Here is a 17,129-nt window from a genome sequence, read left to right on the forward strand (position 1 = left end):
CTCCATCTCAATCTTAAGAGGCTGCAGGAACATCCACCAAGCCTTTCACACTGAGGTGGAACACAACCCCTTACTCTCGACATCACGAGGAGGAGATATTTTCGCCTGTGGTGCTCTGAAGGGTGCCGCCTCACTTTCACAATTAATATTTTTGCTCCAAAAGGACTTGATGAATTATAAAAACTTTTAATAAATAGCTTACCATTTGCCTGGGCCAACTAGTGCAACGTGATCAATACAAGATAGAGAGAATTCTTTTGATGGGAGGCCCCATTAAAAAAAAGTCGACAGAAATCCCCCCCCCCCCCCCCCCCCCCCCCCCCCCCCCACACACACACACACACAAAACTATATAAAAAATCAATCAAAAAATGATTATTTCATTCTCTTTTATTTGTACTAATAAAGAGATCAAACATCAACATAAATTGATCGTGTAATGATTCTATGTTACCTATAAGTAAATTATCCTCGGTGAATAAATAATAACTATTTATTATTAATCAATGATATTTTCATGTATTTATGTAAAATGGCATCTTTCAAAATGGAAGGTAGGCCTTTTGAGAACCTTTCTCTGTGGGGAGAAAAAATAACGGCAAAACATCTGCAAGGGGCTGAAACAGCCTATCAAAACCAATGATGATACAGTGTGAACACTCTGGTGGATGCAACCGGCATCTCCCAAGTAAAAACTAGGCATAGTGATGGTGACTGGTCACTGAAGGTGCCATATGTTGAGACTTATGGGATTACACAACCATCTCAAGACCTCATCCTGTGTGTGTGTGTGTGTGTGTGTGTGTGTGTGTGTGAGAGAGAGAGAGAGAGAGAGAGAAATCATTGGCTATAAACTAAGGCTATCTTGTGCCAAATCTCTAATGATCTTGTAGCAACAGCCCCTCTTGACATGTGAAACCAGACCAGCCACCAAGCAGTACAAAAAAGTTGAGAGTTGACATTGATCATAGAATGAACACATAGTTTTGCATATAACGAATTCCATCAAATATATGTGCAAGCATCAAATATAATTTTACATATAGCAATATACAAGGTAAGCCCAAGAAAAATGGGGTCTTCATAGCATCACCTCATGTACATTTGAAACTACAGTTTGTCACTGACATGACGGTCATGATACCACGTGATTTGATCTAAAGAATGCAATTAAACTGTCATATAGATCATCCTTAGCGCTTACACTAAGAACAAAGTCCAAGTGGGCATAGTTTTCAAGATACAGGAGCTCCACATTGCACAGCACTTTCCCAAGCATGAGCAGAACATCATCCAAGTCGGCCATAGCATCCAGTCCTCCATATGCCATAAACACAGGAAGATCTTTTGGAATTCTAGAGAGATCATATGAAGGTGCAGTGTTGCTTGCATAATGCCTCCAATTTCCCAGCCAGCCATAGTCAAACTTCCCAAACGTACCCTTTCTAATCACTGCCAATGAACAAAAGCACAGCTCACATGTTTCAACAAAGACTTCTGAATGCTGTTATGAATGCTTTCGAAGTTTGCAGTCCGACCCATGCACATACGCGTGCATACACACATGCATAAATAGATAAGTGCGGGTGCATGTGCAGGCACAGGCTGGCAGGCATAAACTAGAAAGCCAAAGTCAGCCCTTAATTGCAAGTGTTACAGTCAATCTTCTATTTCAAAGCAGCACATTGAACAAGAGAAATTACAAGCAAATAAAATCAACTTTTACTCTGAAAAAGATGCTCAAGATTCTTCGTAGAAGACGGATGAGGCTCAAATTTGAGGTAATATGAGATCCTTGAATCGTTGAAACAACAGTTTGGTCCTGCAGAGGGCGCTCAAGTTTGAATTCAAGATTTGATGTGACATTCAAATTACAAGACAAAGCATGCACTGCTAGAAAAACTATGATGCGAAGAGAGGCAGTTATGCATTCATAGGTTACTCACTATTTTGATTTTTATGCACTTACCTGTAATTGATGTTAGCAGGTCCCCACAGTTCACCTCCTTAGTAGTGCAGACACGATCAACAATCTCCACAGCGAACTCACTGCCCAAATAAGAAAGCCCAGTTTAGATGCCTCAAAAAAAGGTATGATAAGCTCACGCACAGGCACACACATTCACATCTATCTACCTATCTAAATATCTATCTATCTACATATACATATGGATGTATATGTGTGAGTATCTATACATATATGCCTGCAGGTTATCACGACCTTGTAAGGGTGCTGGTGGGTAGAAGTCATCATCAAGCATGTAGAAGCGGCCAGAGGTCACCCCTAGGGGCTGACCAAGGGCCTACATCATGTACATTCATTCAGTAACCTTTTTGTACCATATTAATACAAGAAAAAACCTCACACCAACTCTCTCTCTCTTCTTCTCTCTCCTGTGTCTTAATCATGTTAAATCAACATCTTGTTCTTAGGTTGTGGATCAGTACAGCAAGGCTTCTGTGCATGCAACATTGGTATCAGAGCATTCAAGCTCAACCACTAAGCATGGTCCCAAGGAGGTTGCCAAGATCCATCAAAAGAATGCAGTAGGGTAGCAGACGGAGTGGTCTACATCAGGCGAAGCTAGAGGAAAGCATTCCTTGAGGGTATGTACTCAGAAATAGTACATCATTAAGCTCTTAGATCAGTCCCAAAGGCCTAGCAATAGGCATGATCAGTTCCAGCAGGTGACCCACTGCTATGTTAAGGGGAAGGGATAGTAGGCATGGGGGTAGCAGTGGAACAGATGCTTAGTTCCTCAACAAGACTTGGAAGTGGAGATCAGAAGTGGGAGGTGTTCAAGCAAAAAAAGTCAAAAGTTAAAGTAGCATGTCAGCATCAGTAGTCCAAGGACGAAGGATGACTGAGTGTCCACCCCGTCATCAAGTTTAGTAGGAGGCGATGTCACGTGCACGCCCGTCCCATGGCTAATCTCCAGCATGAACATCATAATCCTTGATTAATATAGCAGTTAGGATAGCATTTAGAGCATCAGCATTAGCATCATTACATCAGCAATAGCATCGGTATTAGCATCAGCATGAGCACCATCAGCATCATCATCATCATCACCACCACCATGGAGGGCATGGGAGCCCTGTCGGCAGCCAGCAGAAGACATAGGCAGCAAGCAACCAAGCACCAGAGTGAATGCCATCAAGTGTGGGCAAGCATTAAGTGAAGCGCAGCATTTTAGCAATTTATTCAATGAATATTTGTCCAAGCAGCAGACCGACAGCACCTTTAGCTGGCCGACCAGCAACCTCACCATATATATATAAGCATGAGCCAATCATTGGCATAGTACATTTAGTCATTTAGCATATTCAGAAGTAGAAGTCATCATCAAGCATGTAGAAGGCGCCAGATGTCACCCCTAGGGACTGACCAAGCTCCTACATCATGCACATTCATTCATTAACCTTTTTGTACCATATTAATACAAGAAAAAACCTGCACCAACTATCTTCTCTCCCCTAGGTCTTAATCATGTTAAATCAGCATCTTGTTCTTAATCAAGCTTAGGGCTGTGGATCAATACAACAAGGCTTCCATGCGTGCAACAGCTTGCGCATGGATGGTGGCTATGTCCCTCCCTTGCCTTGGAGATTGAAAGCCTCAAAAATAAACTGCCGGAAGGTTTAGTGGCCACAAAGAACGAGATGGAGAAAGAGTGTACACTTCCTCTGAATTAGCTTGTACACTTCCTCTAGATAAGTACGTACTATGTATACACTTATTGCAGCCAATGGTGCCAATATATGTATGAAAAATGTATTGTATGTTCCAGGGATAAAGAAAAATCTGCTCTCTGTCTCAGCCATAAACGACCAAGGTTTAAAGGTTGAATTTGAAGATGGAAGTGTTTGGTAAAAGACCCATCAAAGGGTTATGAAATAGTCACTTCTGGAACACGATACAAAGGCTTGTATAAGCTGGACAGCTATGACAAGCGTACTTATGATGCAAATACAGTGGCTGCCTACACTCCTACTATGCATGATGCAGAGCTATGGCATGCTCGTTTTGGACATGTAAATTTTCGGAGTTTGATGCTTATGCAGAAGCATCATATGGTTGATAATATGCCACCTCTTGAGTCTCCAACAAGACATGTATGTGAGGGGTGTATTTTGGGAAAAGATGCAACGAAAACCATTCCCCAAAGATGGAGCTGTTAGAGCTGAAAGTAAATTACAGCTCATACATAGTGATGTGCGGACACCAGCCATAGGGGGGCATCTTTACTTCGTCACATTCATTAATGACTACTCCAGGTTTGCTTGGGTTTACCCTTTGAAAGGATAGAGGTGGAGAATACATGTCAAATGCATTCAAGGATTATATGCTTCAAAAGGGCATCAAACACCAATGTACTGTGCCTTATACACCGCAGCAGAATGGTGTAGCTGAAAGGAAAAATAGATCTCTCATGGAGATGGCAAGATGCATGGTGAAAGCACAAAAGTTGCCTCACAAATTTTGGATAGAAGCTATAATGTGTGCAACTCATGTGTTGAACAAGTGTCCAACAAAAGCTTTGAAAACCATAACACCATTTGAGGCTTGGTATAGCCGAAAACCAACAGTGGATTATATGCGTACATTTGGGTGTTTGGCATATGCACATGTGCCAGAACAACTCCGAACAAAGCTAGATGACAAAGCAATGAAATGCATTTTTGTGGGCTACAGCAATGAGAGCAAAGGATACCGTCTTTATAATCCAACTACACGAAGGATTTTTGTCAGTAGAGATGTGGTATTTGCTGAAAATTCAGAACAGCCCATGTACAGCTTGTATAAAAGTAATGATACAGGCATACAGGACATGTTTGATGGACTATTACCCATTGCAATAAGGGGGGATTCAGATCAGCCAGCCCCTACACAAGAAAATCCTCATGTAGAACATGTGGAACAGCCAGCCATTCAGCCCCCTTCTATGGAAGAAGTGGAAGATCTTGTCAGGGAAGAGCAAACAGCCATAGACACAGCCAAGTCAGTGCCAAGATGGTTGCTGCAAGAAAGCAAACTTGCAGCTCCACTCACAGGTAGAACAAGGGCTAGTTCCAGCCATGCTTTGAATATACATCGTGGGGAGTCTGCATTAGCAATGGGTGGTCCCTTTGATTCAGAAGAGCCTTCTTCTTATGAAGAAGCACATGAGAATGAGCATTGGGTGCTATGCAAGCTGAAATCTCTTCTATCATGAAGAACAATACTTGGGATCTTGTGGAATTGCCTAAAGGCAAGCATGTCATTGGAACAAAGTGGGTGTACAAAGTCAAAAGAAAGTCTAATGGTACTATTGACAGGTACAAAGCAAGACTTGTGGCTAAAGGCTACTCCCAGAAAAAGGGAATAGATTATGAAGAGACTTTTGCTCCTACTTCGAGAATGACCACAATAAGATCAGTGATTGCATTGGCTGCACATAAAGGATGGAAAGTGCATCAATTAGACATCAAAACTGCATTCTTAAATGGGGATTTACAGGAGGAAGTATATGTAAATCAGCCCACTGGTTTTGTAGTTCTTGGTGAGGAACATAAAGTATGTAGGTTACACAAAGCATTGTATGGGTTAAAGCAAGCTCCAAGAGCTTGGTATGATAAAATACATGCTCATCTAACCAGCCAAGGCTATGTGAATAGTCCAGCTGAAAGCACATTGTATGTGAAGAAAACCGATGCCGATATTCTCATAGTCATCTTGTATGTAGATGACATGCTCATTACAGGTACTAGCAAAGCACAAATTTCAGATTTCAAAGCTGATCTGAAAGCTGAATTCGATATGTCAAATTTGGGGCCTTTACACTACTATCTCGGCATACAGTTTATACATTCAGATGATGGCATTGTTATGCAACAAACTAAGTACATAAAAAGTTTGCTAAAAAGGTTTCACATGGATGAATGTAAGCCCATTTCTACTCCGGTAGAGCCAGGCGTACGGCTTACTATGCATGATATTGGAGAGCCTTTTGAGGCCGGCATTTACAGCCAGGCAGTGGGATGTCTCATTTACTTGTGTAACACGAGGCCAGACATATCTTTTGGGGTGTCTTTGTTGAGCAAATTCATGCACAGCCCAGGCACAAAGCATTGGCAAGCAATCAAACGCATTTTTCGTTATCTCAAGGGTACCCTAGATCTTGGTTTGTTCTATCCCAAGGGAGGCAGCTTGCAGCTTTATGCATACAGTGATTCAGATTGGGCTGGTGATTATGATACCATGCAATCCACCAGTGGAAATTGTTTTTTTCTTGGCAGTTCATGCATATCTTGGTTGAGTAAAAAGCAACCCACTGTTGCCACATCTACTTGTGAGGCTGAGTACAGGGCAGTCTTCACAACTACAGTAGATTGTGTATGGTTGAGAAGACTATTGGCTGATCTTCGTGAGTGTCAGCAGACACCCACCACCATTCTCACTGATAGCCAGAGTGCTATGGCCGTGGCATGAAATCCAGTATTTCATGCACGTACCAAGCACATTGAGATTCATTATCACTATGTCAGAGAGAGGCTACATGCAGGGGAGATTAGTTTATCTTACTGCCCTACACAGGATAATGTTGCAGATCTATTCACAAAGGCTTTACCTCGAGAAAAGTTTGAAGCTTTCCGCAAAGCTTTGGGCTTACTCTCATACAAAGAGTGATCTGCTACCTTGTACAGGTTCACACTTCCACTACAGGGGGGATTTGTAGGCATATGCTCACTTATGGTAGTGCTATGTGTGAACAGGGCTTAACCAAGCGCACTTTTTCCCATGTGGTTTTTCCCCTTGGATATCAAGTGTGTAAGGACACTCTACATATAATATTTTGTACTTCTATATTGTATGGATGTGGCACACATGCAAGGGTTGACTTGCATTTTGTGGCTACCACACTTTTGGCTCTTTCTCTCTCCCTCTCATTTTCTGTGTGTGAGCTTCTCTATCCTGCACCTAACCCTAATGTGCAGGTTTGTGTGTGTGAGTGTGTGAGTCCAACACCAACAGCAAGTACACGAGGTACCATACCCAATGGAACACCAATCCACCAAGCATTTCCGAACATATACACAGAGGCACAAGTCCACAATAACACATGAGTGGTATCAATCCCCGGCATATACAATTGCCATGGACACCAATCCAATGTACATACATGATGAGAAAGCACGGGTGGACCAATTGGGTGGCCAAATGGTGACAGTGATATCCCTTTCCATGATATAGTCACTTCGTGGATATATTGTAACATTGTTAATCTTATAGGCCCTTTGGTCTAAAGTAGATCTCTCTCTCTCTCTCTCCCTCTCTCTCTCTCTCTCCACCACCAACTGGCAAGCATTCTTGGATCATACAGCAACCCTCAAAGGTGAGAAAATTTGTCTTGGTAATGACCTCACTCCCACACAGGTGGAGCATAGAAAATGAGCATGCTCCAGGTGCTTGAGGTCCGTAAGGCGGGGAAGTGGGCAGTTTATAGAGATGGCAAGGTCATCATCATAGTCAGACGTCCCAAATAGGGACAAGGGATCTATGGCATCACACATCTAAGGATGGCAGTCTGGAACTGCAATACGACTGTGTGGTCAAACATTGGGGGAATCAGGAAGACTTTCGCAAGACGGGACATCATCTTCTACACAAAGACGCACCAAAGCCAGGAGAAGGGACTACCACATGTATCGGGATACCAACGAGTTACTGGGGGTCGAGGGGACCCAAGGGTGAGGGGATCAAGAGGAGTAGCGGTTTTATTCAAGACACACTTACAGCCCATGGTTAGCATAGTTAGGAGGGATGAGGAGACCCGCTACATGTGGATTCAGTTATAGATTACAGCCTCCATATGCTATTTCGTCCTGGATTCTTCACAATATGCCCCACAGGACTGGCTCTCTCTAGGATGTCACTTGCTTCTTGGGACTCTTACTTGGGGACTTCAATGCTAGGACCAAGAGTGAGCAAATACAAATGTATGATTTTGAGGGCCCTATCAGGTTGCAGGTGATAGACCATGAGGGCACACGGCTACAACGGATCTCACAGGACGATGGAGACATCACTTTCTATGGGAAATGCCTCCTATAGCTTGGCTCACGAGTCACGCCACAACATTGCTATCTATGAGATAGAGAGAGGGATACAAGGCACCAAGGTAGGCAAGATTCAGGAGGACTTTCTCCATGCTAGATCACATATTCATGCTTCGGGCTGTCATCATGCAGGCCAAGACAGATGGCCACCGACTATACTATTGCTTTGTGGACTTCCGCAAAGCGTTTGATATAGTGCCTCGAGCCTGTCTTCTACAACGCTTACAGCATCTCGGGGTCCCGCCTAACATAATATGGACTATCATCGCCTTATATGAGTTAGTTATTGGCAAGGTGAGATGCTCGAGAGGACTCTGAGGTCTCTAGCACCATCAAAAGAATGCCCACTATCTTCGACCCTCTTTGGACTCTACATAGATAAGATCTTAGACTTCATTGACAGAACCGAAGACAGAGGAGCTTTTCTAGGAGGTATTATTGTTTCCAACCTTTTATATGCTGGTGATATTGTACTCATTGTAGATTCCAAGGAGGGGCTACAAAAGCACATGGTTACTTTAAAGGATTTTTGCACACAGAGGGGGCTCTCAGTCAACCTCGGGAAAACCAAGGTTATGGTATTCCACACCTCCTACCTAGTCAAAAGCCGTACACAAATCACTTACATGGGTACAAGGTTGAGGTGGTGCACTCGTATGTCTATCTCAGAGCTTACCTTCGCTAGTTCACACTTCTCTATGAGACAGGCTATAGCAGATAGACTCACTAGAGGATATGCACCTCTAGCCTTATTGAAGAGGCAATGTTTCCAAGCGTAATTTCAAGAGCCGAGTACGTAGGGTTGGCTTTTTGACACCCAAGGTCTCGGGGCTGTAGCACACTAAAGTGTTGCTTTGCTGAATGTATACACAAGGCCAGAGGCTCTAGGCACACATCACTGCTTCAGAACTGCTTGTAAACTGATAAGATGAGAATGATTTATGCTATGGATGATGTGTTTGCTTATATATGATTTTATGCTATTGGTCGGTTATCCTTCATGCTATTTTACATCATTAAATGCTACGCATGCTGTCCTTTAAGGGTGGCCAACTGGACACTACCCGACTTGCTGCTTTTGCAAGTTCTTATGCTCGCCGATTCAGATGCCAGTAGGCATCTTATGCTAGTTGACTGCATGCTGGGGTACCCATGTGGCTGCCGACTACCGTATGGAGTCTTCATATGGCTACCGATTGGGTGTCCATCCTACCTATGATGCTTTTCTACATGCTTGCTAATGCAAAGTCTAAAGCTGAGGTGGACCTGTACTTCATGAACCTATCTAATGAATTCTCCAAGTGGGTAAGAGGACTGACACATGTAGACTCTCTATGGTTGTGGAGACTGACCTATGTAGCTCGTGCCTGACATGTCCAGACTAGGGCCATAGTTGCCAAAAAAAAATGGCAACTCTTAAACGGGTTTTTAATTTTTAAAAATGTTTTTTAAAAATGGGAAAGTTTTTAAAACACGTATTTTATTCATCAAATTTTTTATATAATTTTGGCCTGGATATAAGATTTTTATAGGTCTTTTAAGCCTAGAGGCTAGGAAGAAGAGTAAAATCCTGCAATAAAGAGTGAAGTTTCAACACAATTTGTAGCCTATTATGAAAACGTTGCATATTGAGAGCAACGGTGTTTTTTTTTTGGACATTAAAAAAAAAGCGTTCTAAATTTGGGGACGTTTTGAAACGTACACGTTTTTTTATTTTTTCAAAAAAACGTGTTTTATTGCAACTATGATAGGGGCTCACAATGGGTTCACAGCATACGACAAGGTAATCCTACTGCATAAATGTTGCACTGACGTAGAGCCAATGTGTCACATAGCACTCCAATGCAGGGTGCATGTGACAAAGTCCACCACGCTTTTCTCTCTCTAGAAAACCCTAGCACATAGGCACAAGTGTTCTACAGTAACATCCCATAGACTGAGGATAGAGAGTGGCAGAGCCGAGCGGATACCCAAAGAGGATAGGACATGTAGACTCTCTCAGACAGGTTGACTCGGAGGAGCACTATGCTTGCCAGTGCCGACTCTACTAAGAGATCAAAGGGAGATTTGAAGATTTCACTATCTATTTCGAGAGGGCTTTGGACCCTTATCTTGAATCATGAAGTACACGGATTAGAGGTGCCTTGGACTCTTCCTACTGGAGTTCAGCCAACACACAGAGTCACTACTTAGAGATCCTCGCCCCCAACAGCCCTCCTCTCAGCTTACCATCTCCAATTTTTTCCAACCTAGAGGGGTGGATAGGGAGGCACCAGAGCCCATCACAGTGGATACGAGATCCTATACCACAGTGCCCCTTTGCAACAGGCCCATAGGAGTCACATCAGATGGATCCAGAGAGCTAGACACCATCATCCCATCGGACAATGGCCACCCCCAGCTCATCAGCCCCAGATTCAGGAAATTTTGGCCCCCCATCGAGCAACCTCATCTTCGCAGCAGACTATCGACATCTCTAGCCTTCTTGTATCACCCATGATGGACATCCTGGATGGGCCCTTGCCCAGCATACAGGGTGATTGACTGTTTTTATTTAGCTCTCCCATATCCCATCACTTATTGTACCCTTTACCTAGCATAGTAGGATCTAGATTTTTTATCTTGTATAATCTCAAAGTCTTGAGATCTTAGCTTTAACTTTCCTCCCTCTCTCTCTCTCTCTCTCTCTCTCTCTCTCTCTCTCACAGAGGGTGTAAGATGTATAAGGGTTAGGCAATGTGGGGCAAATACTTTTTCTTGCACCACTTGCAAGCAGATGGCACGAGATAAAAGGGCTTTGGCGAGGGGGTTTATGCACATTGGGAAGCATGGGTTTCGGAGTTTCCATGACTAAAATGGGAGGAAGCAAATCGCACTGCAACCCATCGATCAATATGCATAATAGTTTTTCGAGAATAACTAATGGATAACTGTCATGCATAACTGCCAAAAATAGGCTTTCAACCAAGTCTAAAGCATAAACAGCATCCCCTGGTAAGGTAAAAGGACATTATGTCAAAAAAAAATCATGATGACTTTCAACCGGCTAAATTTTTATTTGATGATGGACCTCCCAGTTTGATTGTTCTATATATGTATGTATGTATGTAGAGAGAGAGTGAGAGAGAGAGAGAGAGAGAGAGTATTTGCCTGACCTTCGTAAATTGAGCTGATGAACTCCCACGCTTTTTATAAACTGTACAGATGGTAACAAGATGTAAACACGATGCATAACAAACTCACGCACACAACACACCCACCCACCTTTACATGGCCAGGTATTGAATCCATGTATTGGATTGATGGGGAGTTGCATAATTATTCGGGCCAAAGGGCATGTAAGGTTGTTTCTAACCCTTCTTATAACAAGAATATGAAATGAAATCTTAGAGGCAGCCAACACTTACTTGATCAAGGTGCATGTGGACAGCGGCACGAGCAAATGGAGAGGTAATATTGGAAAGAAAAGCAATAGGGCTCAGCAGGCCAGCAGCTGCGATCATTTTCATCACCCTTGGCTCAGTAAATGCTGCAAAGGCCATTATGGTTCCCTGGAAGACCCCGTGTAGAGGAACCACACGTTCAGTGCATATGCTACATAGTTAAGTACCGTGTACATGCTACGGTACAAATTTGCACCCTAACTCCTAAAATATAAAATACATATGGTTGGGGGAGTTTGCGAATGCTCCAGTATCAATGTGTGCATCAAGAATGCATTGAAGTGGATGCAGCTAGCATGCGATGGGATGCTAGTAGTGTGGTTGGTCGGTTGACAAATCACGTGACCATTTCCCTTAGAGAGTTCTTGGGGGCACGTACACAGAGCCACTAGTAAGAGGAATTCATTGTTCCTTCTGGCAGCTGATGGAGCTTGAGCACCAGAGGTAGAGTGCCATACCATGGTAATACACTTGGATTTTATTCTGTTTGCGCATGCAACATGTTATCACCATGCATCCATACATATTATATAGAGGTTTCACCAGAGTGTTGGAAGGTGCGGATCATACTATATGGTACCATACAGGCAGGTTAAGCCCTTTGCACATCTCCCTGCCCATGGGACGTGGGACTCGGGAGGAGTTGGACAGGTAAGATTGCCCATCTATGACTAATGGGCCACTATGATTGGGACCCACTCACAGGCGGTTGTTATTGTGTAACCAGCCTAGTACAAGTACTGAATCTACTATGGATCCAAGCAATCTAAGCAATCCCTATTGAAGTGTAATAATACTATCATATGGATAGTCTTTCTTTCCAATCGGGAGAAGAATAATAATTTAAAGCACACCTGTGAATGGCCGACGTAATAAATTTGAGACTTTGTTACATTGAAAACTAGCTCGAGCATGGCAGGAAGGTCATTCCCTGCCAGCTCATCCCAACTCCAGTCCCAAAACTCCTGTAAGAGAGCATTTCAAAAAAAAAGGACCTGACGCTTTAGTATTGATACTACAACACAGTATGAGAATCTCAACTTGCCATTTTGTCCACTCACAGAAAGCGCACACACACACACACACACACACACACAGAAAGAGAGTAAACCTTGGCAGCCCTGGACAACGACACATGGCCATGACTCCACCGTGTCCCACGGACATTACCCACCCACACATCGAAGCCTGCATCAGCAAGTATGAAGCCTAACGATTGCTCCGGTGTGTTCTCAAACCATGTATCGCCACCCTATCAAGACACACGAAAAAAAGCTCCTCAACAACAGGTCTATGCACTGACCAGTCTTCAAAATGTGCATCAATTCACGTCATCAACATGCACCCTCTGTACTAACCTGGAATAAACCATGCTGCAAAAACACGGGTGGTCCTGAGATCATCACACTTTTCTTACGGCCGTACGGAATCCTCTGTACTCCAAGAATAAAACCATCATCTGTAGTGACCTGTAAGCAACCAAAGAAAGGGTCTACTTAAACTGTTGGCAAACTCACAAGCTTTCATGATCATTCACAGGTAGAGAGTCAAAAAATAAACAAGACAAGAGTAGGAAGACAGAAATGTACAAACTACTCTGTAAGTTGCTAAGTCAAGCAGGAGCTCCCCACTTGTGCAAATATATGTGATGTGTTTTCAAGCATTGGCCTCTTCAAAGATCGATCTTCCTAATTGGCCTGGACAATGGCTGAACCAGCCCATGATCCCTCGTCTTCCATAATCCCAAGATTGGTGTTGTTAGTTCCATGCCTCTGATGGGTTCACACACACCTGTGCTCACTAGTCCTAGACTCCTGACACAAACAAGTGCCCATTCACCCAGCCTACTAGCTTAATAAGTGCCCAAAACACCAATACATCATTCAAGAGGGTTACATCGGTGTGCATGACAAGCACAACTGACATGCACGACTAACCTTGACACACATATTTGGTGGCACACTGGCTGACATGTCCCTTGAGACAAAGGTTCACAAGGGACCACGTGTCCGACAACAGGATCTTGCACTTTTCCTATTCAATTATGTCCATGGCATCCAAGTGCGGGATGCACGCGACATCCACTCTGCCTTGTTTTTAGTACACATGTCAACACAATAAGTAATCCCACATTCTAGCCCAAAGCCCAAACACTTGGCCAATTCGCCTGCCCTAACATTTAGCTGATTAGCCTGTTCGACTTTCACGTCCACTGATGGATCAATTCCGCTGTCTAATCCAGTTTTGGGGAAAAAACGCAACCAAGAATTGGTGATGTAGTCTCCTCAAGACTCCATAGCATTCACAAAGCGAGGCAGATTCAGCTGACCTTTATGTTATCTCAACACACTGTATTGTCCTGAAAACCGACCGGGCTTTATCTAAGGTGAAGGCCTATTCCAAGCTGCCCTCAATCCCAGTGAAAAGGGGCCATATAATCCCCCTCCCAAAACGCGGGCGCGCACACACACACAGTTCCCAGGGGGCCTATATCTAAGAAGAACTTTGAAGAAGCCTGTAAAGCTACTAAGAAACACCATAAATCTTCTCAAATTTCTCAGAAAATCAAACCCCAACAAAAAAAAATTTTGAAAAGCACAAACTTTACCGTGTATTCGAGGCAAGGGTAACCCCAAGGATGAAGAATGGCCGAGCAGAGGCCATAGCCATCGCTGGAGAGGGCCGAAGCTCCCACACACCAGCACCCCAGCAGCAAAATCAGAAGCAGCCCCATGCTGAATAACCGAACTCTCCGGTTTGAAAATAAAGCTCTTTTCGTCGAGTTCCAAGGTTAGCATCACCCATATGAAGAGAGCCCACATTGACATGAGAGAGACTGATTGATTTTATTTACGTCTACGAAAGAGAGAGATTGTATTTACGTCTACGAAAGACCCAAAGCCCCAATTTTTATTCTTTTGCAATAAATAATTTATTTGGAGAGCAAACTATTGTTTTGCATTACACCTTGTTTGCACTTTTGGTTTTGCACCTCTTCTAATTCTATTGTGTTTTTTGAACATGAGATTTGTGACAGATTGCCCTTCTCCATGTACACATGTCAACCATTAATGCTTTGTGAGATATGCAGCGTGTTGTCTGCATGTGACTTTGAGCCAGTGTTTTCTTCATCACATGTGCTCCATCTTCTCTGCTCATCCAATGGCAATGCCAAGTTTCCCCTCCGTGCTTGCCCAATTCGCCATGAGTTGTACATAAAGAAATCATTCTTGTCGATCGATTTCATCATTGCAATATGGAAAATTCTGCCTTCCATTTTTTTTATGTCTTCATATTAAGCTAGTAAAAATCTGGACTTCCAGGCATCGAGTTTTGCGCTTCCATATTGGTATGTTTTTTTTCCTATAATTACTCTTCTCTTGCCGCCACCATGCTTGCTTTGCTCTCCTATGTTTTACCTTTTCTATGTGGGTTTGTCTAGTTGCATCATGTTGTGTAGTCAAAGGCCAACATTAAGGACACATGCGTGTTTGTCTTTGTCACATATTCACCTATCAATGAAGCATCCTTTAGCCATAGGTCCATCTCCTTCACTTTTTTGTCTTTATGCTCACTTGATAGAATCCTTTGATGGTCCTCGCACGAGATCGAACAGATATGTTTAGAAACTTCAATGAGGCATCCTTTAGCCATAGGTCCATCTCCTTCACCTTTTTTCCATTATGCTCACTTGATAGAATCGTTTGATGGAAAATTCAATGAGGCATCCTTTAGCCATAGGTCCACTTTTTTTTCATTATGCTCACCTGATAGAATCCTTTGATGGACCCCTCCACAAAAACGTACAGATATGTTTGGAAACTTACATTCTATTAAAATCATGCCAACCTTGAACATAATCCATTAATAATTACATCTATCTAATTTGTGTGGTGTTAAAAATAGAGCTAGGTATTTGAACATGTACGCTTTATTTTATATTTCTTAGTACTTTTTATGTCTCAAGAGCATGCATTCATGTTTACTCCTCATATTATTTTTACTCGGTAGGTACAATGCACCTTCAAACAAATCAATGAAAAAGCAACTCTCCAAACCTTTTATGAAGAAGAAAACCTCGTCTTCAAATGATGCCATGCCCAAGTTTCCCAACAAAAAGATGAAATGTTTGAGGTCTTCCATTACCATTGGGATAGGCAATGATGAAATCGATTTCAACTTTTAGAAACCAAATTTTGTGAGATTGGAATATATTAAGGTTCTATTTCAATTCCTCAAGAGCTATATAATGTGGGACATATGCAAGCCCACTGGGGGTTTGATAATGCGTCACACGTTGAGTGGTTTAGAATTCTTACATTTCAGGGGATGGTAGCAGGAAGGACTTGCATAAACCGCATTTTAATTTTAGTACATATACAATAAATACCACGGTAAAGGAAATCACTAGAGGAAGCTAAATTTAGCTTTGTATAGACAAGGTGATCTTAGGAATAAAGCATGAAGCATGTTTATTATCCATGTAAACAAAGGGTGTATAAACGTTTATATGGAAAATAATGTCAGCCCAATGGATTGAGTATATCTTTGGGTGGAACATTACCAAGGATGTTGCAAACCAAAAAATACTATTACCAAGGATGTTGCAAACCAAAAAATACTATTACCAAGGATGTTGCAAACCAAAAAATACTATCAAATGACTTCTTATATCGTTTTAAGACAAGAAATGGGATGGATAATGTACGAGCTAGATTTGTATGGAAATTGATGAAGCTACCTGGTCCTAGATAGTGGATGTTTGTTAAAAATTAAAAGTGTTAGTGAAAATGGAGACCTTTCTATTCAAGGAGGAACAATAAAGGCATGCCTTTCTTTTAATATGTTTCATGGTTTTGTTTAGTTTCTATTGCCTTGTGTTAGAAGCTTCTTGTAATAAGGTCGTATTGTGGATTTTAAATGGCTTGTGTTAGAAGCTTCTTGTAATAAGGTCGTATTGTGGATTTTAAATGGCTTGTGTCAAAAAATATGTTGCCATGTCTTGTCTCGAGAAAACATAATAATTATTTTTTAAGAAGATATTTGCAATTATATTCATCATCATAGCCCATGGAGCAATGGAGATTTGCAATTATATTCATCATCATAGCCCATGGGGCAATGTTATAAAAAGTGTGACGTTGTAAAATACACATTTCTAATAATATATATGCAATTATATTCATCATCATAGCCCATGGAGCAATGTTATAAAAAGTGTGATGTGGTAAAATACACATTTCTAATAATATATATGCATATTTTGCAATACTTGCCTTTTTTAATAGATTCATCATTTTGGAATCCTTACCTTTTACAAAATAGATTCATAATTTTGTTTTTTGTTATCTTATCTCCTCTTTGTTTTTTTAATGCATTAATCAAAAATGGAGAAATTTATTGGAGATATTTGAATAATGATAGAATAAAAATCCACTTTTCAAAATTAAGGTTTAATCTTATATTACTAATTGGTCTCTATGGTGAGTCTAACTAATTAATACACCAAACATGGCGTGCAAAACACATAGAAAGAGTGCTTCTACTACCCTCAATAACTTCAATCTCAAAACAATTAAGCCATAC

The 17,129-nt window shown here is 41.9% G+C and overlaps 1 protein-coding gene across 2 annotated transcripts; it reads right to left on the reverse strand.

The window, feature by feature from the left end:
* Positions 1 to 984: 984 nt before the first annotated feature.
* LIP1 (lipase 1) lies at positions 985 to 14,399 on the reverse strand. Of its 2 annotated transcripts, none has more exons than XM_086812049.1 (9): positions 14,152 to 14,399; positions 12,902 to 13,012; positions 12,718 to 12,795; positions 12,398 to 12,508; positions 11,508 to 11,651; positions 11,256 to 11,296; positions 1,970 to 2,049; positions 1,727 to 1,822; positions 985 to 1,452 (listed from the first exon to the last, which is right to left on the reverse strand). In XM_086812049.1, the coding sequence occupies exons 1-9, from the start codon at positions 14,275 to 14,277 to the stop codon at positions 1,136 to 1,138; spliced, it is 1,104 nt and encodes a 367-aa protein (XP_086668175.1). In that variant the 5' UTR covers positions 14,278 to 14,399; the 3' UTR covers positions 985 to 1,135. The 2 variants fall into 2 exon arrangements, with proteins under 2 accessions (XP_086668175.1, XP_086668174.1); XM_086812048.1 differs by having other exon boundaries at positions 12,655 to 12,795; positions 14,152 to 14,398.
* Positions 14,400 to 17,129: the final 2,730 nt, after the last annotated feature.

Source organism: Cibotium barometz, chromosome 18 (assembly GCF_041138505.1).
Source record: "Cibotium barometz isolate CiBa-2024 chromosome 18, ASM4113850v1, whole genome shotgun sequence".
NCBI classification, from domain to species: Eukaryota; Viridiplantae; Streptophyta; class Polypodiopsida; order Cyatheales; family Cibotiaceae; genus Cibotium; species Cibotium barometz.